The sequence below is a fragment of the Schistocerca americana genome, chromosome 6 (genome assembly GCF_021461395.2).
Source record: "Schistocerca americana isolate TAMUIC-IGC-003095 chromosome 6, iqSchAmer2.1, whole genome shotgun sequence".
Taxonomy (NCBI): Eukaryota; Metazoa; Arthropoda; class Insecta; order Orthoptera; family Acrididae; genus Schistocerca; species Schistocerca americana.
Genome location: NC_060124.1, coordinates 156658212 through 156681956, shown reverse-complemented (window position 1 = coordinate 156681956; position 23745 = coordinate 156658212). Strand labels below are relative to the sequence as shown.

The following is a 23745-nucleotide window of genomic DNA, read 5'->3' as shown; positions in this document are numbered from 1 at the left end:
TGGACCGGATTGGATACATAATGCTCCAACACGTATTGCTGGTTGGTCACTGTCATATACTGACCCTTTTCAACCATGTGTGGAGTGAGGGGGTATTTCCTACCCAGTGGTAGGAAAGCATTGTTATTCCAGTGTTGAAACCTGGGAATCCACATCTTCAGTTGGATAGCTACCGTCCATTTAGCCTTACCAAAACTCTCTCAAGCTCCTTGAATGGCCTGGTGAGTCGGCGGCTGTTTTGGATCCTTGAATCCCGTGACCTTTTGTCACCGACTCAAGGTGGTTTTCTGTGTGGCCACTCTACGGTGTATAACTTGGTCTACCTGGAGTCTGCTATCCGGTAGTCTTTTGCCCATCGGCAACACCTCATTGCTGTCTTCTTTGACCTGCATAAAGCTGACGACACCACCTGGTGCCACCATATCCTCACCACCATTCACGAATGGGGCCTTCGTGGCACTCTGCCCATTTTTATCCGTAACATTCTTTCATGTCGCTCTTTCTGGGTCCAAGTTGGTTCCTCCTACAGCACTTCCCATCGGCAAGAAAATGGGGTTCCACAGTGTTCCGTGCTGAGCGTCCCTCACTTTCTTGTAGCCATTAATGGACTGGTGGCAGGTGCTGGGCCAACAGTGTCCCCCTCTTTGTATGCTGATGATTTTTGTATCTATGTCACTTCCTCTGTCATGGGCGCTGCAGAACGCCGTCTACAGGGGGCAATCTACTAGGTGTATTCTTGGGCTCTCTCCCAAGGCTTTCAGTTTTCAGTGGCCAAGTCGTGTGTCATGCGTTTCTGCCATCGCTGTACAGTCCATCCCCATTCGGACCTGTTCCTCGATGACCAATCCCTCGAAATGGCGGACACCCATCGCTTCTTGGATCTGGTCTTCGATGCCCGATTGACATGGCTCCCTCATCTTCGCCAGCTGAACAGGACGTGCTGGTTACATCTCAATGTACTTAGATGTCTGTGTAATACCACATGGGGTGCAGACTGCTCTATTCTGCTGCAATTGTATGAAGTGCTAGTCCAGTCTCGTTTAGGCTATTGGTGTCCTGTCTATGGTTATGCATCACCTTCGACATTGCAGACACTAGACCCCATCCACAATTGTGGGGTATGATTTGCGACTGGTGCCTTCTGGACTAGCCCCGTGATTAGCCTTCTCCCAGAGGCAGGGATTTCACCGCAACAGCTGATATCTTGCATGCTCCGCATTTGCTGCATCCCAAAGCACCCTAATTCTGGTCTCCTTTATCCAGACAAGGAGATCAACCTCCGGTTGCGGCGGCCACGATGTGGGCTTACCATGGCCGCACGTATTCAGTTGCTCTTTTCTGATCTCCAGCACTTCCCTTTACTGCCTCTTTTCTCCGCTCATGCATGCACCCCTCCATGGTGCGTCCCTTGGCCATGGCTCTGTCTTGGTCTCTCCATCAACTCAAAGGATTCTGTCCCTCCGGAGGCCCTTCACCACCAATTCTACTGTCTTCTCAGTTCATTCCAGGGTTCAGAAGTGATTTATACTGATGGCTCCATGGTTGCTGGTCACATTGGTTATGCTTACACCTATGCGAAACACATGGAACTTTGTTCCGTGCCAGATGGCTGTAGTGTTTTTACTGCAGAATTGGTAGCCATCTTGCGAGCACTGCACCATGTCTGCTTCTGCTTAGGACTGTCCTTCACTATCTGTAGTGACTCCATGAGCAGTTTGCAAGCAATCGGCCAGTGCTTCCCTCGCCACCTGTTGGTCCTAGCTATCCAGGACTCCCTTTCTCTCCTTGATCATCTTGGATGCTTAGTGGTTTTCATTTGGACTGCAGGCCATGTTGGGATCCGTGGCAATGAACTTGCCAATCGACTGGCTAAATTGGCTACTAACAGGCCATCTCTTGCTATTGGCATTCCGGAAATAGACCTTCGCTCGGCATAACGCTGTCAGGTTTTGGGATTTTGGAATGCAGAATGGCACACTCTTTCTTCGCTGAACAAGGTCAGGGCGATAAAGGAGTCTGCAACTATGTTGCAGTCCTCCTTACGGGCCTCTCGTAAGGCCTCTGTCATCTTTTGCTGGCCCCACATCGGCCATACTTGGCTGACTCACGGTTATCTCCTTCTTCGTGAGGACTCCCCTCTCTGTTGTTGTGGATCAGTGTTGACTGTGGTTCACCTCTTACTGGACTGTCCCATCTTAGCCACCCTGCGACCGACTTTTCCTCTGCCTTCCCACTCCTTTCCTTATGGGGTCTGTTTTACCTTGAGTGTCTATCTTGTCTACCTGTGCTTCTTCCTCCATGCTCGTCATTGGTTACTTTCTTTCCCTCCTCTCTTCTTCCACCTTCTTCCTTCCTTCTCTGCCAATCATTTGTAATTTTATGGCCATTGTAGTTCCCTCTTCGAGTTATTCCAAGGTCGGGGGGTCTGATGACCGCGTAGTTTGGTCCCTTCTCCAATCAAACCATAAAGCAGCATGATCAGTCACAACCATAAACTTTCTCCTGTGTAAGTAACGTTTGAAATAGTGTACTCCATACAGTAGAGCTCACTGCTTTTTTACTGCTGTGCTATAGTTAAAATCAGCTAGATTTAACTGTTTAGTTGCATACCAAATGGAGCATTCAAATTCCCCATGAACTTGACTATGGACACACTGAACAGCAAAATCACTTTCATCATAGGAGGGTATAAATTGCTTCTCAAAATCAGGGTACATCAAAATGGGTGACTGGCTTAGAATGTCTTTCACTTTTAACGTGGCCATTTCACACTCAGGGGTCTGTGTAAATGCTACTTCCTTCTTTAGCAATTTGGTGATAGGTTTGGCAGTAGTGGCATGTTTTGGTACAAAGCCATGATGATGATGATGATGATGATGATGATGATGATGATGATTTGTCAAGCCCAGAAAGGATGGAAATTCTTTCATATTACAAGGTGAAGAAAAGTTTTTTGCTGCATTGGTTAACTGTGGGTTGTGTTGAACTCCTTCAGCTGAAATTATGTGGCACAAATAATTAATTTGTGGTTCAGTAAACGTGCATTTCTCCAATTTCAGGCTGAGATTTTCCTTTTGAATGCTCAAAAGGAAAGCTCCTAATAGTTGCAAGTGTCCCTCTAGGGAACTGGAAAACACACTAATTTCATGTGAATAGTTCTCGGGGGTTCAGCATTTGTTTGATGCCTATGCACTTGGCAATCCTATTGCTCCTGAGCTAGAGACTGGTAAGTGCCATCAGTCCTCTTTCACTGTAAGCCCCGGGCACACTTCAGCTACCAGTGTGTCGCATGGTGGTGGGACGTTCTGTGTCACAGGGACTGCAGACCTTGGCTTAGCCAACTGGATCGTGTGAATCATAAAAACCTGTGTAAAATACCTCAATCTCAAGGTATGCTGCTCGCTAATGAGATGTGTAGCTGTTGAGGAGGAACAGTCTTAGCAGGCAACCCCCCACAACTCAGTCGTATATGGCTCACCTTGGCAAGTGGGGCTCTGATGGCATGTGGAGCAACTGAGTGTGCTGGCTTAGGGTAGACCAATGTGTATATGTCTTCAGGAGACTCATTTCAAATGTTCTGACACCCATTTGCTACATTGCTGTGTTCTCCACAAAAAAACTACAACCTTAGTGAAGACAGAGCTGAAGGAGGGGTGGCTATTTTTGTCAACAAATGCCTACCACTCCTTCCCTCTCACCTTCATGGCCAGCCTACAAGCAGTTGCAGTGTCTGTCCACTTGTGTTATCTGTTGACCGTGTGTTCCCTCTGCCCCCATATGACACGCTTGACAAAGTGGCTCTCCACAATCTTCCTCGTCAGCGTCCCCACCCCTTCATCCTCTGTGCTGATTTTAATGCACACATCGTGCTTTGGGAATCTGCTATACCTGCCCCTGTGGTAGGCAATTGAGAGGCTTCTTTTGTCTTAATGTGCATATTTGCCAAATACGGGTCCGAGCATGCACTTCTGCACTGCAACAGGCTCATTCTTTGTTATCACTCTCACTTTGCTCTCCAGCCCATGCTCCTCAAGTCAATGACTTGCACAACAGTGATTTCCTCCTGACCTGGATTCACCTACCAGATGGAGTGGTGACCACAGAAAATTGCTGCAATGGCCACTCAGTAGGGTAGATTGTACGCTTCACAGCTCCCTTGCTGAGTTTGAACATTGTGTCAGTGCCCAGAAATGGGGGATCATATTACCCAAATGAACTACCACACCACTGAAGCATTAATTCTGCAGTTATGAGGACAACTGAAAAGGTTGCCTGCACGTTGGTGGACTGACGACTGCCATTGTGCAGTCAGAGCCAGACAGGTGGCTCTGTGTAGATTCAAGTGTTTCCAACTGCAGAGAACCTTGCAGCTTTTCAGGTGCCAAGAGCTAAATATCGCAGGATTATTCGATAGAGGAAGAAGAGATTGTGGCAGCAATTCCTGACCAAAATTAAATGTTCTACGAAGAGCATAGGTGTATGGGTGACAAATGGGATGGGTGCCCAGTGGCAGCTGTGCTGCTGAATGACTGTCTCCAAACCAGCGTGCAAGACATTGCTGACTATGGCAACCTATTTTGCCACTGTTATTGCTACCATCTGTCAATATCCAACTTTCTGGTAAGCAAAGAGTGGTTGCTGAGAGGGGCAGTTGTGTCTTTGGGTCCACCATTGGTGAGGAATGCAACTGCCCTTTTTCATGTGGGAGCTGGATTCTGTATTGTCTGCAGATTGTGGCATGTCCCCTGGTCCCAATGTGATCCATTATAGTGTGCTACCGCATCTCATGGAATGAAGCACCCTTTTTAATGTCATTTGGGCATCAGGTCACTTTCACGACTGGTGGCGATAGGCAATTTTAATTCCTCTTTTAAAACCCTGGAAAGATGCACATGCCTGAGTAATTATCATGTGTTGCCCTCTACAGGTTTACCTCTACCCCTACGTCCACAGCCACCAGTGCATGGCGGAGGGTTCCCTGTACCACTACTATTCATTTCCTTTCCTGTTCCACTTGCAGATAGAGTGAGGGAAAAATGACTGTCTGTATGCCTCCATATGACCCCTAACTTCTCAAATCTTGTCTTCATGGTTCTTTTGGGTAATGTATGTCGGCGGCAGTAGAATTGTCAGGTACTTAGCTTCAAACTTCGGTTCTTTAAATTTTCTCAAAAAGAACATCGCCTTCCCTCCAGGGATTTCTGTTTGAGTTCCCGGGCAGTCCTGTAACACGTGTTGTTTGAACCTACTGGTAACAAATCTAGCAGCCCACCTCTGTATTGCTTTGATTGCATCAGTGTCCTATATACAGTCTCCATTACAGGTGAACCACTCTTTCCTAAAATTCTTCCAATAAACCGAAGTCAACCATGTGCCTTCCCAACCACAGTTCTCACATGCTTATTCTATTTCATATTGTTTTGCAACTTTATGCCCGGATATTTAAAACACTTGACTGTGTCAAGCAGGACACTAGTAATACTGCAACTGAAGATTACAGGTTTGTTCTTCCTACTCATCCACATTAACATACATTTTTCCACATTTAGAGCTAGTGCTCGGGTGCATCTTATCCTTGGGCAAATCCACAAATGGGCTTTTTGTGGCTGTCTTCACATTTTTATTTGGTCTTTTCTCTTGCCATGCTATTTTTGATAATGAGCACACACACACACACACACGGCGGGGGTGGGAGGGGGGTGGGAGGGGGGAGAGAGAGAGAGAGAGAGAGAGAGAGAGAGAGAGAGAGAGAGAGAGAGATCACTACATTGTCCCAGCATTGTGGTCCATCTGAAGTGTGGAATTATGTTAGGTGAAATGTGAAATGAATATGGAGGTGGAGAGGGAAGGGAAGTAGTTTTAAGGGGAGGGGACAGGATACAATAGAAGAACAAGACTGTGTGAGAACTTTGTGAGTGTACTTACGGGTGAATGAATATGTGAACTGAATAGTGTGATGTGTGAAGAGATTTTGAGAACAGATGATGGTGGGGGGAAGGGGAGTTGATTGGAGTACTACCAGATAGAGGCCAGGACAATTGTGGGATTGAGGGATATGTTCTAAGGGCAATCCCCATCTACATATTTCAGAGATGCCTGCAGTTAAGATGGGTATTTTGATCCATTCTGTTTACATTCCAACATCTGATACAGGGGGAGAGAAATAGATGGAACAAGTTTAATAAGTTTCAATACCTGTTGTTTCTGTTTGGTTGAAATGTGGTATTGGTTGAAATGTGGAAATCATCAATCACTGCTGCTAAACATAGCGATTGCAGTTCATTTTTCAGTGGTTTTTGAAATAATTATTTGAATTACTTGATTGGGCATCATCTAAGCAAGCAGTAGTCCGATTGCACATGGGAATGCTGCTGAGATTGCCTGTGGTATATCACTCATGTGAGAGTCCTGTAGGGGTCACAAATACTACGTCGTAGTCTCTGTGAGTTCTGTGTGATACTATTTCCTTGTAGTGAAGTAGCTCACAAAGTAGGTTCTGATCCATCATGGGTGCTGCTTACAGTTTGTTGTTGGGAGGAGGAGGCAACTATCATTACTTTCATCTATACTCAGTACAAGCATGAGCCAGAACTTACCTCCTTTGCTCTGTTTTTTGCCTGGCACTATATGTACTGGGAATAAAACATACACATGGCACAAATTAACTCAGCTGAAATTGGTGGTCTGTCATATTTTTGTAGTCCTTAAGGTAACATGTCTGTTCAGGTAATGCAATGCTTTTCACAATCTGTAAAGGTCAACATTAAAATTTTGCCATTCCACATTTTGTTCGAATATGAGGCTGATGATGGATACTGCTACACCCTGCTTATTTCTTAGTAATCTTCACTTTTAGCTCTTTCCTTATGCCCTCAGTCAGTTTCCAGTCATTCCAAATTTTCACTGTGAGAAGTATTAGCTTTACTGTTTCTGTGTCTGCTTTAAATATGCAGGTGTTGCATTGTCAGTTCCCACAGATTTTTTTATGGTTTCGGTACTTGTAACAATTAGAAGTCTCCAATAAAATTTTCTCACGATAGTAATATTTTCATAATGTGTTCTCATATGAGATATGCTTAGAGGAAATAAAATTGAAAAATAAGTGCAAATATTTATTCAAAAAGTAAACAAAATGCAGTATTATTTGCAGTGTCTAGTTAAAGTGTTTCAATGTTAAATGGAAATCTAGATACTGAATAGTAGAAATCAGTAAACTCCCATGTATAAAATAGCTTCAGATGCCTGATTATTTTACAGATGAGTTAATGTGTGTCGAATATTGGTCATTAAACATACACACAACAAAAATTTAGAAAAGATTCAAAATTGTGTTAGAAGTCTGTCGGAAGTTGCTAAGTGCTTTCATTATGAAACACTGGATAAAAATATCCTGGGTAATTTGCACTCTGTTTTAAGCAAAAGTAGTTTTTCACACATCTCGATGTTAATGATATTACATCTCCTGAACTATTTGTCATACAGTGACATAATTTTGTAGTTAGATTCAGTGGAATGTGTGTGTACTGTCTGTAAAATGTGTTCTGAGTGGAGTTAGTAGTAAAGAAGTGATAAGTTAAAACTTCTTTAAAACTTCATGCCTGCTGCTACAGTTTTATTCCATAAATAGCAGAAATGTAGTAAGTGATAAACTTTGATCCTTTCTTTATTTTTTGGGGATGTCAGTGAGAAACAATTTTTTAAAGGTTTGAAGTTATGTGTAAATTTTGTCAGAAGTCGTTAAGTGCTCTCATTCTCACATACTGAATGAATAAATTCTGGGTAATTTGCGTGTTGTGAGCTACACTGTATTGAGGTATAGTGTCCTTAACTGTAATACTTATCATGTTAAATCCTTAATGTTTAGATTATACCTCTGAATTAGCAGATTATGATGGCATATTAAATTTTTAATTTCGATCTATAATTACTTGAAATATTGAAAATCAAATTTTTTGTTGCCCCTGGAAGCCTTTAGATAGACAGCCTGCTATTGGGCCACTGAACCACGAACCAGGTTAGCCATTTGGTGATATAGATATATGAACAAGTAGCAAAAAATCTAGCAAGACAAAGGAAAGGGACAAGTAAAAGCTACAGTAGTGATAGGATACTGGAATAGCATAGTATGGAGTTGTGGCATAAACAGAAGAATGTAGTTGGAGAACATAGATTTGGCAAAAGAAACGAAAGGATGAGAAGCCAATAGCTTTCAGTGGTCTCTTTGATATCTAGCTTACAAACACATGGCTTTGAATCATCATCAAAGTCTGCATGTATGTAAAGCTCCTAGTGATGGAGCAAGATATTAGATAGACTTACTTATAACCAATCAGAGGTTCATAACCATTATTGAAATGGTGAAAACAGTCCCTGCAGCTGATACAGATCACAACTTTGTGAGAGCAGATGTATGAAAAAAGAATATAACTGCTAAGAAAATGGGATGTAGTTAAGTTGAACACTGGAGGATCTACGACCCTCTCTGGAAAGCACTGAAGGAAGACTGGGAAATTTAGCAGAAAGTATGTCTATCATAAAAATGGAGTATGTTTTCTGGAACCCTTAGAATAAGAGACTGAAAAAGTAAATAGGGTAAGAATGAATTATATCAAGTTTGTTAATAAAATAGAATGTAGAAAATGGAAGAATGAATATTCAGTAGAAAAGGTATGGGGGGGGGGGGGGGGGGGATTGAGAAAACTGAATATTAAATTAATCAGGTTAAAGACGAATGGAAGAAAAGTTACTGTTAGGAGATTGGATTATTGGAAATGCAAGGTATTAGAAGAAAAGTACAAAGCAGTTAAGTACTTAATGAACAAAGATTCAAAAAAAATATACAAAAAGACACACTCAATAAAAATGAGAAGATAAGAGCACGTGAAGAAGAGAACAAATGGGTGTGGAAGAAATATGTAAAAGAATTACATGAAGCTCAAGGACATCTTATGTAACTAAGATAAGAGTCTGAATAGGAATATTACAAAATGAAACATGGACCAGAGATATTGAGATGTGAAGGGGCGAGGACCATGATGGATCTCAGAAAGGGGAAAGAAATGTGCTATTATAAAATACTGACAGAAGTTATAAAGGCCTTGGAAATGGAGCAATATCCAGACTGGCAAATCTTATCTGTAGAAGATATAATGAGGAGATTTGACTTTAGGATTTGGTTAAAACTGTTGTAGTTCTTTTACCAAAGAAACATGAAACCAAAGAATGCAAAGATTATGGGCCAGTTAGTTTCGTATACTGCTTTGCAAATGTTGTGTGTACTCAGAAAATTAGGGAAAAAATTGAGAAAAACATGGGGGAGGATCAGTATCAATCCAGAAAAGTGTAAAGAACACAAGGCCCTATTGGGTATATGATGATTATGGGTAAAGAATGTGTGAACTTTCAGGATATGCACATCTGTTCAGGTATTTAATAGTGTGAACTCCAGTGTCCTAAAGACTTTGAAAGGTGTAGTAGAGTGGAAGGACAAAAGACTGTAGGATAAAAAAGTGATAGGAAATATCGACAATGAGGAAACAGGTGAAATGGGTGTGGAGAGTCGTATTAGACAAGAGAGTGGTTTACCACAGACACTTCTTAGTATTTATGGTGGTACACTAACAGGGAAACCATTGGAAAAAAGAAGTGACACAATGGTAAGAGGAGAAAGGTTAAACACAATTAAGTATGCAGGAAAAAGTCATAAGAGTATCTTCATATTGTCATCTCAATCCGAAGATTGGTTGGTGGCAGTTCTTCTACTCCACTTCTCTTTGCTTACTCTTAGACCTTTCATTTCCTTATATGAGTCAATGTCTTCATAATGTCCTCCTCTTCCTCTCATGCCTTGAATCATCCTTTCATTTTACATTAACTAGAAATCTAATGTGTTGGTAGATACGGTCAGTTAATTGATCTCTTCTTTCCTATATTGTTTTTTCACCCATTCTAAGAATTTCTTCACTTCTGGCTTTGCTTTCCACAGGATCTTTCCTATCCTTCTCCAGCATCACATTTCAAATGCCCCATGACATCTCATGTCACTTGTAGCAATGGTGTATGTTACTGAATCACACAAGGCTACACTCAGAAAAAGTCCATAATATATCCCTTTTGGGTATTCACATTTAGGTGACTCATATAAGTAGCACCTTTTGCTTCGCAATAAGCTACCTTTGCCTGTGGAGTTCTGCTTTATGTCAGTTGAACTTTTGCCATCTGTGGTGATTTTATGTGGTAAATAATTCAAGGTTTTTACGAACAGGTGTGAGTGGTGTATTGGTAACTCCAGTGTTTACTGCAATATTTTAGATGTTTCATATGGCCTTTTTTTTTTATTAATTTTTGCCATATACTTTTATTTCAACATTTTGTTCATTCTTGTTCCATTTTTCCTGTTTCTCTTCATTCTCCTCAATGGCAGCTGTCTTGTCACCAAGTCTTATAATTTTAATTTCCACTTCATTAAACTTTACCCCTTCCACATCCTCTTTACATTCCCCAGTGCCTTTCTCAAAATATAAGTTGAACTACGCTGGTGACAAGCTATGTTTCTGACATATTTCTTCCTGTGTGTGTGCCTCTTGTACCTCACCGTTGTGTATGTGATGCAGCTTAGGTTTTTATACAAATCGTATACTGTTTGTCTGTCTCTAAAATGTAAACCAATACTAGACATAATTATCATGAACATATTCCAGTTCATGTTATGTAGGGTTTTTTTCTAGGTATACAAATAAAATAGCATTTTTTCTTAAAAAAAAAAAAAGTCCAGCAGTATGTCTGTAACCTGTTGTAACATTAATATTGCTTCCCTTGTATGTATGTTCCATCAAAATCCAGAGTGGTGTTCAACTGAATTTGGTTCAGTTTTATTGCTCATTTGATTATATTGTTTGTCTTAATGTTTTCGATATGAGTGATGATAGACGTAATGTGCAATGTGCTTCACATTTTAGAGTTCAAAGTTTCCTTGTGTATTGGTGTTATTAGACACTTTTTAAAATATTTTGGAAGTTCTCCAGTTTACATGTCAGTTTAAAAATATGGTCATGTTTTTTATTACACAATTCCTATATAATTTCTCCTACTCACAGAATCACATCATAGTGCTTCATTAGTTTTCAGTTTGGCACAAATTGTGAAGCAACCATTGAATGTAGCACTTTGTGTTGAACAGCATGTTTTGCCACTTGCTGATAATTTGCTCTTGGCCACAGTCTACAGGTGGCCGTTCATCTGCTGGTTGGTGGCTGCACTCACATGAAAGTCTTTGAAGTTACAGCAAAGATGGTACCAACATGACTGCTTTCGCTGGTGGGCCCCGCTTCTGGTATGGTAGGACACACCTGTGATGATATTGTAATTTGATGTGCTGGGAGTGTGGATAAAGATGGGTCTTGTACCTGGGTGTTCTTTGAGCCTTCAGTACCAGTGAAACAACATCAGCAGTCATGTTTGCTGTGGGATGTCTCCACCTAACACTTAATAATGGCTGTGGGAAGCACCTGACTGTAATTTTCACTTCATACCGGTGCGCGTGTGTGTGAGTGTGCGCGCGTGCATGTGTGCGTAAAGGTGTGACTTTACTATGTGTGACTTTACTATGTGTATTTTGTACTATAATGTTTTCTCATAGAATGTTGAAACATTGTAGGCAGTTTGTGTCTTGTCGCTTTACCGGTTGTATTTACAGCGGTGATGCGCCCTGCGATGGCTCCTGCGAGTGGCCCACCTGTGCTGCCGCCACCGCCTCCTGCTCCACCGAGCTTTATGCCGCCTCCTTTTATGCCCATGCCTGGTCCACCTTTGATGGACACATCGATGGTGGCACCTATTGCAGCAGCTATGGAGACCCCGATTGCCCCAGTGCAAAATCCAGTGCCAGCTATCGTAAGGTAGTTACCTGTCTTTTGTCAGTTTTTCCTTACTGTGCATTCCCTGCTGTTTAAAAGTCAAGAAGCGTGTTAACTAAAATTTCATATTTTAATTCCCTAATGCCGAATGTTGCGAATTCACATCATACCACTGCTGTGTTAATGAATTGAAAGATAACAGTTTTTGAGTCCAGTGCTGGCAAGTGCTGACTGCACTTACAGATACCAATGTTTCTTACCAGTGCTGCACTCTCTCGAGCGTTTTGGGTACCTCTTAAGTGCCACAATTCTTGATTTTATTTTTTTTCTAGAAATTTATTCAGGCATTAAGAGGTTACAGATTATTTCCTTAAATTAAGTTTTGAGCCCTAACGTGGTTACTGGGTATTTTAAAATAGCTTTAGATATTAATATAAAAGTAGTAATGAAAGGGTAGTGAAATTCTAGGTGGTAATTTTAAAATAAAGTGTGTGATCTAAATTCTGTATTATGCGCTTGCTGTCAAATCCACACTTTTTCTTTTCTCTTGTCTTTTTTGTCTTTTTGCTGATTTTCTGTCATCTAGTCATTCTTTTCCTCCATCTTCTCCTGGTATATTTAGGAGTAAAACTAAGGTAAGCAAGTACTTTGAGACGTACGGCAGGAGATAGATGTGATTGTGCAAGTGTTGGAAGTTTGCCACAGGATGTCCAGAGATGTAGGTAGCCAAAGGAAGCACTTTTAGAAGGGAAATACATGTTTAAAATCATTCTCCTATATTCTGATAGTATGGAATACAGTTGGGTGCACTCATGATAGAAAGACGGACCATTAACCAGTCAAAGCGGTCATAGTAAGATGTCGTTTTGCAGAGGAACGTTGTCTGAGAGCAGTCAGGAGACAGAAAGAGGAGAGATTGCAAGTCTTGCTTTGCAGGAGGCCAGAACCAGAGAGAGCATCCTTACATGGTCCGACATGCTGGCTGAGTTCTGCAGCTATCACATGATGTATTTTATGAGAACAAACAGCTTCTGCTGAGGAGAGGATTGTATTCAGCATGTAAGCCACAATAGTTGTTGCTTGAATACTACAAACGAAAATTTAGGTGACTGAAAATTTAGCGGTAAAAATTCACGATATCCCCCTTACTGGCTAGGCAATCTGCACATGCTGCCCCGTTCCATAAACCATATATAGTGGCCGGATGACCCATGTTTGGGACTGAATAGGTAAGGGTAACGTGGGCCTAGTTGGCCAAAATTGCCAGATTAGCTTACAAAAAATTCGCAGAAGAGGATATTTTGTTTTTGCGACTGGCCTTTTTAAGGACTGCAGAGCTAAGACGCTGGCACAACACTCGTATGAATAACATTAGAGGGGGCCTTGGAGGATTGTTATGATAGTATGACTGTGGGTACTAAGTGGAGGTTTTACAAAATTCTATAGGCATGGAAAAGGAGAGTGATTTCCTTTTTGTTGAAAAACTGATGGGTGCAACCTCCCTAAAAAGCTTCGAAAAAGTCAATTACATTTCATCCTATTATCCTAAATGAATGCATTACAAGCTGACACACCATTCCACAAACAAGTTCATAGGTTGATCTTGTAATGCGAATCTAATCACAGATTATCCCAAAATAGCAAGTAAAACCCAGGGTCATGGTTGAAGAGATGTTACAAAGCTTGGTGAGATTCACTGAGAAACAAATTGGAATCAAATTCAAAACTGATCTTTCACAAGGCTTAACTAAAATATAATGAGGCAGCAGAAGAGGGACAATTAATTGTAAAACATAAAAATGCAAGACAATTGAGGTTACAAGTGTCCCAGAGAGAGTTTAAAAATTGCTGATAAGGTTGTTACTTCTCAAAGTTTTAGTGACTAATTGAAGCTACCAAGAAAACACCATATAAACATGACAGTGATACAACACAAATTAAGCATGATTTAGTATGTGTTGTACATAACATTCTTTTGAAATGGTCATGTTGCTCATGCATCAGAATAGTGAAAGCAGTTATGATTGTCACACATATTAAAACTTGATCATTAACAACTATGAGCTTAAATTCATGCTAGGATTTATTGAGAACTTGGATGCCTGAGTCCATAGGAAGGATCTCTCTTATTATAATAAAATAGAAGGTTAGCACGACATACGGTAACAGAGTAAAAATGAAGTTAATAGTAATGTGAAAACTTTATACATACTAGATCAAAGTTTAAGGTTGCAGATTCTTTATTAAAGCAAACTCTCTTCATGATAGGTAACTGCAGAGTGAGGTTCAGGGACAGCCACATGTAGAGAACTGCAAAAACATTTATTGTGTGGAAACTCTACAGTTACTTAAAGTGGAAATATGGCTAAAAGTGAAGAGACAGTAAGTGGGAGCGTGACAGTGAGCATTGTCTTTTGCTGGTGGGAGTCAGCAGTATCTGATACAGCGCTGTCTAAACTGATCTGTCCATTCTCCGATCTGTTAGCTGAACTATTGATAATAGCAAGTGGGTGCTGGTAATGTTTGACAGCGCTGACAAGATCTCATGGTGACTTATCTCGAACAGTAAACCTGGAAAATATAACAAAAATGGGTCCCGACATGTAGTAAGTGTGTACTGTAGCTGGGCAGAAAGTTTGTTAGTGGATGTGATTACATCACACCATGAGCTACTGAATAGTAACCCACTGTCAGTCAGTGTGATGTGTTATGATTCAGTGATAAGTGTAGCGTCATAGCAAACAGTGATCGTGGACAGCAACTCAGGGATGACATACTGCCAGCTGTTGCAAACTGTGATGAACTTTTTAACTCTCATTTAAAAGAGGATATAGGCAGATGTATTTTTGCTGTAAGGTTATTATTACGATGGACTAGTTGCACCTTAACAGCAACGTAATAATGGGGTAAGAATGATTCTGTAGTGGGATAGAGCATTTGTAGCCGGGCTGTAAGCTGGACGTTAATATTAGCTAACAAGTGGAAAAATACTTCAACAGGGGTTAAATTAGGGCAGAGTTTATGATGTAACCCTAACTGAATGCTAGTGATGAAGTTATTTACCTGTAATTGGATTTTATGTGTGTTGTAGGACATAATTTGCATAGCCTGGACCAAGGTCAACAATGTGGTGAATTTGTAAGTTGTCCCTGAACTAGCAACAAGTCAAGTTTATTGGTCTTTACAAAATTTTCTTGTCACACCAGTTTGGTAACTACTATCTTAAGTTTCTGGATATTGGTGAGCAAGTTACCTTCTGAGTAAGTTGATTGCACTTTCTCTTGAGCGAAGGTGCTTTTGCATTCTAAGCGAGTGATGTTAACAGTGAGTAGCAGTATTCCAGTGTTTGGCATTGTGATAACTGTGTGTCCCAAACAATTTTTTTAACATGACTGCTGACATTAAACCAAGCTGGCTTTGCCCTGCTTTATGGAACATGGTCAGTGTCACTGCGTAATTGCCCCCTGATGTTTTTAATTATTTGTGCGATATCCTGTAGGGGACAGAGGATGTATATCTGACCAGAATGTTCCAGATTAGGTGCGCAGTCCAACAATTGTATGGCTATATTTGGCAGGTGACGTTCTTTTTCTTGGAAAAGTATCTGGTTGGTCTTTGCCATAACCTGCATGTAAAGTTGTGCATGCAGGAATTTTGATAGATGTTGAAATAGTATGGCTGAAGAGGCAGGCTGAACATGGAAAGGCTGTGTTCCCAAAGCAGCTGTTATCAGGAAAGACAAGACGCCAAACTCGCAGCACATCGTGATAATGTGTAGTAACTCAGTAGAGATAGCAGCTGTCGTGATGCCAGGAATTTCTTGATCTCAAAGCATAGTCATGCAGTCACATTCTGTCAGTCAGGGATGGTACCCTCAGCAGTAGAACAGGTCTACATTGGATGGCCAGAGTTAGTAGAACAGAGACAGACTTTTCAACCTCTTGCAACAATTACGTTTTTAGCAGTAATCAGGTAGTATTACTAAAATTTGGAAACATCCCAGGTCTGCCAGTCGTGCAGCAACGAAAGACACAACACAAGCTGTCTTCACATGGAGCTAAGTTATAAGTGTGGAGATGACTCTTGTAACATGAGATGCTGTATCTGTTCTTTCAACAGCACATCGGATGCTCCGTCAATGTGGAGTCAACTCCAGTAATTGGAGAATTGCGCATCCAAGCTCTCCAGTGCTTATGGGATGTCAACTCAGCATACCAGATGTAAAGGTAGGGTGTTGTGACAGGTTACGCTTTTGCCATGTAATGCAGCAGTCAGTGCTACTCAATCTAGTCTGGGTGGAAAATTTCTCTGACCCACCCTGCGTAGTGCAGGAGAAAAATATGTGCCACTAAGGGAAACAGAACTGGTTGTGTGATGGATTAGCACAATAAAAAGGGAAGGATGCTTTTGTGAACGGTTTTAAAGGACGTGACTACTGGCTTGTCTTATGGTAGTTTTTCTGGAAATCAAAAACATTGCACATTTAAGTTTCCATGCTTAGCTTAGAGCTGAAGCCAGGTGTTCGTAGGGGCTGTTGGATATGGGGGACGGAATACAGGGATTACAAACTGTGGAAGGATATTGTTGTCTCCATTTCACTGAGTTAATTTTCCCGTGATTTGGGGGCAAGATTTGTGAGGACTAAGCTGAAGAGTGGCCACAGGGTACGAACTGCTGAATGATCATGTAGTACGAATTCAGTCGGCTAACAAGTAGAAGGAAAAGGTTAATTTGTTAGAACAGGGACTTTACAAAACGGACTGATATCTGAACTTGCAGCACTAAGATACACAGCTTAGTATAAGTTTCAGGAATGGGCCCGTATACTGAGGTGACAAAAGTCATTGGGTAGCGATATGAGATATACAGAGGGTGGTAGTATCATGTACACAAGGTGTAGAAGGGCATTATCTCTCACCACAGACAACGCAGTGGCTGACGACCTCCACTTAACGAGCGAGAGCAACGGCATTTGCATAGAGTTGTCAATGGTAACAGGCGAATTAACTGCAGAAATCAGTGAGGGACCTCAATGGCTTCAGATGACCAGTGTGTTGCTATCAGCACAATAGTGCCTGTGCAAACTGATGCTGGCTCCATAATGGTACAGGCTGTGTTTACATGGAACTGAAAGTGATCATTTATTGGAAATGGTTATGTTCAACTACTTGGAGACCATTTGCAGCCTTTCATGGACTTCATGTCCCAAACAGTGATTTTTTATGAATGGCAGTGTGCCATGTCATGGGACATCAGTTGTTTGTGACTGGTTTGGAGAACATTCTGAATAATTAGAGCAAGTGATTTGGCCACCCAGATCACCAACTTGAATTCCATCAAACATTTATGGGGCATAATCGAGGGCTCAGTTTCTGCACAAAATCCTGCACCTGCAACACTTTCGCAATTATGGACTGCTATAGCGGCAGCATGCCTAAGTATTTCTGCAAGGGACTTCAAATGACTTATTGAGTCCAGGCCATATTGCATTGCTGCATTAACCCAGCAAAAGAAGGTCTGACATGATATTAGGAAGGTATCCCATTCACATCAGTGAATATCTCAAAAGTTGGAGGTACTAATGTATGTCGTGGATGCTGTGCAGAAAAGATCCTGTAACAATGACGGAGAGTCTTTGCATTTGGCAGTATAAATGACCACACAATACCCCCCCCCCCCCCCCCCCCTCATCTGGCAACATAAATGACCACACAATTTTCCCCCCATCTCACCCTTTTTACGTGCAATTTGTGATCTTGTTGGTTGTTTGATTGTTCCGTTTTCCTAACTATCTGTTCAGTGTACGAATTGTGTGGATAGCTGCAACATGTTAATAGAGTGATATATCAGACACGTCAGTCAAGTGTCGAGTGAGAACAACGGAGCTTACTTCTAACGGCAAAGTTGTGGAAACTGGTACTGGGAGAACACAGAGTGAAGAGATGTGCGATATGTAATGGTGGCAAAGATTATAGATCTGGTCCTGCTCAAGGTAGAAGAAGACAAAAAATAGGATAGCATCAATGGTGTGCCAATTGGGTAAGAAAAAAGGGACGGGCCGGGGCAAAAAGTAACTGAGTAGAGGCTGAGCACAGCTGCTTCCCACTGCTGAAAACATAGAGCGGCAGAGTAAACAGTTGCATATCTCTGCTTAGTAGATTAAGGAACTACACACACTCAATTTACTGTTCTCCACTAGTTCCAGACTTGCTGCAGGACTAAAGAAACCCATACATCCCCACATTACAGTCCAAAGTCTGAAGTATTTATTAGGTGCTGCCAAGGCGGTGAGGGCGAACCTATGTGATACTGGGGAAATGAGGTGTAATGTGGCAGGTAGAGGCATAGGCAGAACAGAGGCCTCGGAGGACTTGAGATACTGATAAGAGTTAGGTGCCACTGACTCTGTCTGCTGTGTGACAGGGCTCAGAGGAATTAACAGAGAAAGACGTCCAATCCTGAGATGGACTTGAGTGTGGTACTGCAAGGTAACACAGAGAGATGTACTGAATGTTTTGTGCTGTAGAGAATGAATAGCAGTGGCAAAAATTCCTTGTCGATTAACAACCATATGAGAAAAAGTCACAAATGTTTGAGAACTGATCTTCACAAACAGATTCAGGAGAAGAATGTCGTTGATGCATTTTGTTTTTGGGGTTTTGTGTGGGATAGGCTCGTCACAGAATATGGAGGTGGGCGCACTTTTTCCTGTTTTACTTAAGACAGCTTGGTACCGTGTATCCAAGAAATGACAAGGGGAGTGTTAGCAACATTGGAGCTGCCAAGGATGTGCTATTAGATGTAATGTGTGTGAATAAACAAGCCGTTGACATTGCGTATAGAATCATTTCAATTTATATTATACTGGGGAATTTGTAATAATGAAAAAATAATAATAATAATAAAAAAAAAAACTATTTGGCACCAGCAATACCACTTTACATTTATACCCCGAGTTTTTAAGCAAAGCCATGAGTTTTGTGTTTCAAGAAGAAACTATTGCATCACAGAAAATCAGTAAATGTTTACACATGATCTTGCTGTTTCTCACTAAATTTGCAGCACAGAACGTTTCTTTTACCAGGCCCAAAACACTATATCTCATCATGCAGTAAAACAAAATTAAAGATGCAACCCAGTATTCATGTGTGGTCGTGATATGTGTTCTAATATGCTGTAGACAACCAATTCAGTTATCAGTAAGGGTAATTTTGACACACGAAATGCAGTTGCATGTGGAGGAGATTTCAGGAATAGTCAAGTGATCTCCAGACCATCTTGAATTCAAGGGGTAGGGTCACAGGTCAAAGGAATATTTAAGGAGTAGGTTTAAAAATTTTTTTATTTCAAACACCCCAGTTAAGTCTTAACAAGTGTTTTTCCATTTAGCTTAGGATGTGCCTACAAGATCCAAGCTGTCTGCTTTTCAGAACCGAGGTAGGTCTATCCAGTTATGCTGCTGACAAGAGACACCTTCAGTCTTCCGCTGAGTTTGGTGGGAAATCTGCTCCATTGCCTAAGCCAATAGGGAACATGAGAAACAGATCATGTGTGTGGTCACTGGAAGATTCTGAGGAGCAGAACACACTTATTTTGCTTTCTTTGTATCCAGTCTTCAGGCAGAGCATACGTTGTTGGCAAAAAGCTGTTGTGCAGACAGGTGGCCTAGTGCTGTCTGCCTCTTGTGTCTACACAGTGGGACTGGCCACCAACCACATAGACGTGAACTGTTTCCTCTCCTGCTTCATATTTCTCAAACTGTAGAGTGGCAGTCATCGTGTAACCTCCACCCCATAGAGCAAGCTATCTCTTATTCCATCATTCTAAATAAATCAAAAGTCCTTCTAAGTAATTTTTTGTGATCTGCATCCTGTACAGAAAATAGTTGCAATGATAAAGTACGTGGTGCTAATGTATGAGTAGCTCCATGATGGTACTACCTTTCATCAAATACTGTTGCAACTGCCTAAAGTTTTTTGTACTGGACCATATCCACGATTTCACAGAATAGTGTGCTGGGCATTTTCAGGATGTGTGTTCTGGCTGCTGTGCTGCTTTTGCATTCGGTATTGTTCTGCACAGTGTGCTCCTTCTTATCCCCTATATTAACAGCCTCAAGTCCATTACACTTATACTGTAAACCCTAAATGGGATGGTACCTACCTCTCTAGTAGCTTGCTGAAATCATAGGTGTATGTCTGATGTTGTTGTTGTTGTGGTCTTCAGTCCTGAGACTGGTTTGATGCAGCTCTCCATGCTACTCTATCCTGTGCAAGCTTTTTCATCTCCCAGTACCTACTGCAACCTACATCCTTCTGAATCTGCTTAGTGTATTCATCTCTCGGTCTCCCTCTACGATTTTTACCCTCCACGCTGCCCTCCAATACTAAATTGGTGATCCCTTGATGCCTCAGAACATGTCCTACCAACCGATCCCTTCTTCTGGTCAAGTTGTGCCACAAACTTCTCTTCTCCCCTATCCTATTCAATACTTCCTCATTAGTTATGTGATCTACCCATCTAATCTTCAGCATTCTTCTGTAGCACCACATTTCGAAAGCTTCTATTCTCTTCTTGTCCAAACTATTTATCGTCCATGTTTCACTTCCATACATGGCTACACTCCATACGAATACTTTCAGAAATGACTTCCTGACACTTAAATCAATACTGGATGTTAACAAATTTCTCTTCTTCAGAAACGCTTTCCTTGCCATTGCCAGCCTACATTTTATATCCTCTCTACTTCGACCATCATCAGTTATTTTGCTCCCCAAATAGCAAAACTCCTTTACTACTTTAAGTGCCTCATTTCCCAATCTAATTCCCTCAGCATCACCCGACTTAATAAGACTACATTCCATTATCCATGTCTGATGTAAAGTTTATTATGCTTATTATATGGAGTTGCCACACAAAAATCTTCATGGGGAAGTTAGTCCGTAAAGCAAAATTAAAAAAATATGGCAGTTGGGATCACACAATTCTCTCGGGGTATTGGAGCCTGACTGCAGACTGCAACTGTGTCTGACGTGAGCAGCAATCTGGGGTGGGTGGTGGTAGTAAGGAGGAGGCATGGTGTACGGAGCTGGAGGGATAGCAGAATAGGAATGAGGGAAGGTGCTGTGCTGCCTCTGGGAGTATGCTGCAATGTGGTAGGGACAGAATGGGATGCTAGGTGCAGAGTCGGGAGGCTATGCTGATGGGAAGAGCAGTAGGAGGAGGTGGAAAGGGAGAGGGGTGAGGAGAGAAGAGAACAGGAGAAAAGGAACAAACTAGTAGGTGCAGTGCTGGGGTAGGGGGCATGTGTAGTGCTGTTATGGAAGCAGGAAGGGAATAGGTGGGTGAAGAACAGTGACTGAATGGCCATTGCCAAACTGTGGCCTAGGGACAGCTGGGCCACTCAGCTGCTGAACATGCTGCCCAACATGATGCGCTTCATTTCAGTGGGTGCATCACCGCCAGGACCATCTGGATTATTCCTACCAATCCTAAATTTTCCTAGTTGCACAGGTGGCAACTCTTCCTACAACATACTTCATTCCCATAAAACACCTGGATGCCCCACCCCCATCCCCAATCTCAGCCTTTGCTTCTTTAAGATACTTTGTGAAATATGTGTGGAGCATCCCTGCCTTATGTTGTATGGCTCTGGACTGAAAATCTTCTTGTGTAATTTCTCTTCAACTGTGCATGACCAGTATTTTGACAAAAATGTCTTTTCAAACTCTTAGAGGCTTGCATGTGTCGGCAACTTCTGTTGCCCACAGTGCTACATCGTCCTGCACATAGCCTCTAACAAATCTGGTCTTTCAGTTTTTGGTCCCAGTTTGTGGCAGTACATTGCAGAAACCTTTTATGAATACCACTGGATGCACATCGTGTTTCCTGGGTACAGACATACTAAATTGCCTGTGCTGGACCATATTATCGTTTATCATGTGTGTGGTCATTATGGTTTTTGCTCCTGTGCCACCAATAGGTCTGGTAATATTTTCACTAGTTGTGGCATTCTCGACTTGTGATCCAATTTGATTGAGCTCTGCTCAAAATTTTTTTAGCGTTGAATCATAAACCCTGAGCATTTGAACACTAATTACTTTGACTTGATCCTTAATGTCTTTTACCTCTTCTTTAATATTTTCCACGTAAAAAAGTTATTGTTTTCCTGACTGTTTTTAATTCTTGGCTAATGGTTTTGTCATCTTGTCTGTCCTTTCCAAAATTCCATGTTTTTATTTCTTACTGTTGTTCTCTAGTGCATTGATTTGTGTTCTGAGAATTTCCTCCACATTAAGGTTTGTTTGTGACTGTTAGTCATCATAAATCACTTGAACTCAGCCCAATACTTCCTTGGCCTATGCTTTTCTCCATTCTCAGAACTTTTTATGGTGTACTTCATCCCCTTCCTTAAATTGGTTGTCAAACATTTTTACTAGCTGTTGATCTTTGTGAGTCCACATACTGATTTCATTTCTAATATACAGTTTCTAAACTCTGAAATTTTTGCCTGCCCTAAGTATTGTTGCTGTTCCTGGAATTTATTAACCAAGTCTTGTTTGTGTTCTTTGAAAGTGTTGGGCAACATTTCCTCTATTACTTCCATCTGAATGTCTTGCATAGACAAAGCCTCTATACACACGGTTAACTCTTTTCACAAATTTGCCAATAATTTTTGTGAACCTGCCAAGCTATTTACTTTTGGAGTTAATTCCTCTTGCAGACCTACTACTTTCATCATTTCTAATGTCAATATATTTTACTGTTCAGTTAGCTTAGACATTTGCTAACTTAAATCCATGATGATCAGTTTTGCTTAGTTCACAAAACAAAGAAATAAATATGTGTATTACTGTGACTGCAGCAAACAAAGTAATTATCTTATGATTAACACATATTAGCATAAATTTATTTTGAAAAGGGAAATTGCCACTCACCATATAGCGGAGATGCTGAGTCACAGATAGGCGCAACCAAAAGACTCACAAATAAGCTTTTGGCCAACAAGGCCTTTGTTGAAAATAGATGACAGACACACATGAGGGTGCGCGCGCGCGTACACGCACACGCACACGACTGCAGTCTCTGGCAACTGAAGCCACACTGCAAGAAGCAGCAGCAGCAGCAGCAGCAGCAGCAGCAGCAGCAGCAGCAATGCATGATGGGAGGGGCAGCTGGGTGGGGTTGAGGAGGAAGCTGAGGCAGGGAGGGGGAGGGATAGTAGAGCAAGGGTGGAGGACAGTGAAGTGCTGGTGGGGAGCATGCAGGGACAAGGCGGAGAGAGGGTAGGTCAGTTATATGCAGTCGAGAGGTTAGACAGAGGGCAGGGGAGAGGTGGAGGGGGTGGGGTGGGTGTGGAAAAGGAGGGAGAGAGAGAGAGAGAGAGAGAGAGAGAGAGAGAGAGAGAGAGAGAGAGAAGACTAGGTGCGATTGTGGAATGAGGGCTTGTGTAGTGCTGGAATGGGAACAGAGTAGGGCTGGAAGGGTGTGGACAATGACTAAGGAAGGTTGAGGCCAGGAGGGTCATGGGAGTGTGGGATATGTTGCAGGGAGAGTTCCTACCTGTGCAATTCAGAAAAGCTGGTGTTGGTGGGAAGGACCCATATTGCACAGCAATGTTGCCACAAGTTCTGGAAATCAGGGACATCAGAGAATATCAGGAAATTTCAGATGTCAGGGAAATCAGGGAAATATCTGGGAAATTTGAAAAAAAAAAACCACTGGGAAAATCTCTTTTTTGTCCTAGTAGATGAAATGGTTTGTTTACTGAGATGGCATGGCATGGGTCATCACTGGCTGGGCGCAGCTGAGTATGTGCGCCACTTCCCTACTCCCTCATTGTTACTGCTTCTCCCCTTGCTATCACTCTCCTCAGCTTGCAGTCAGTGCT

At 41.8% G+C, this 23745-nt stretch overlaps 1 protein-coding gene across 1 annotated transcript in view; it reads left to right on the top strand.

The window, feature by feature from the left end:
* LOC124620022 (RNA-binding protein 42-like) overlaps positions 1-23745 on the top strand; it is a 346561-nt gene that overhangs the window by 76810 nt on the left and 246006 nt on the right. Inside the window, 1 exon segment of the mRNA XM_047146688.1 lies at positions 11696-11897. Within this exon segment, the coding sequence (XP_047002644.1) occupies positions 11696-11897 (202 nt within the window).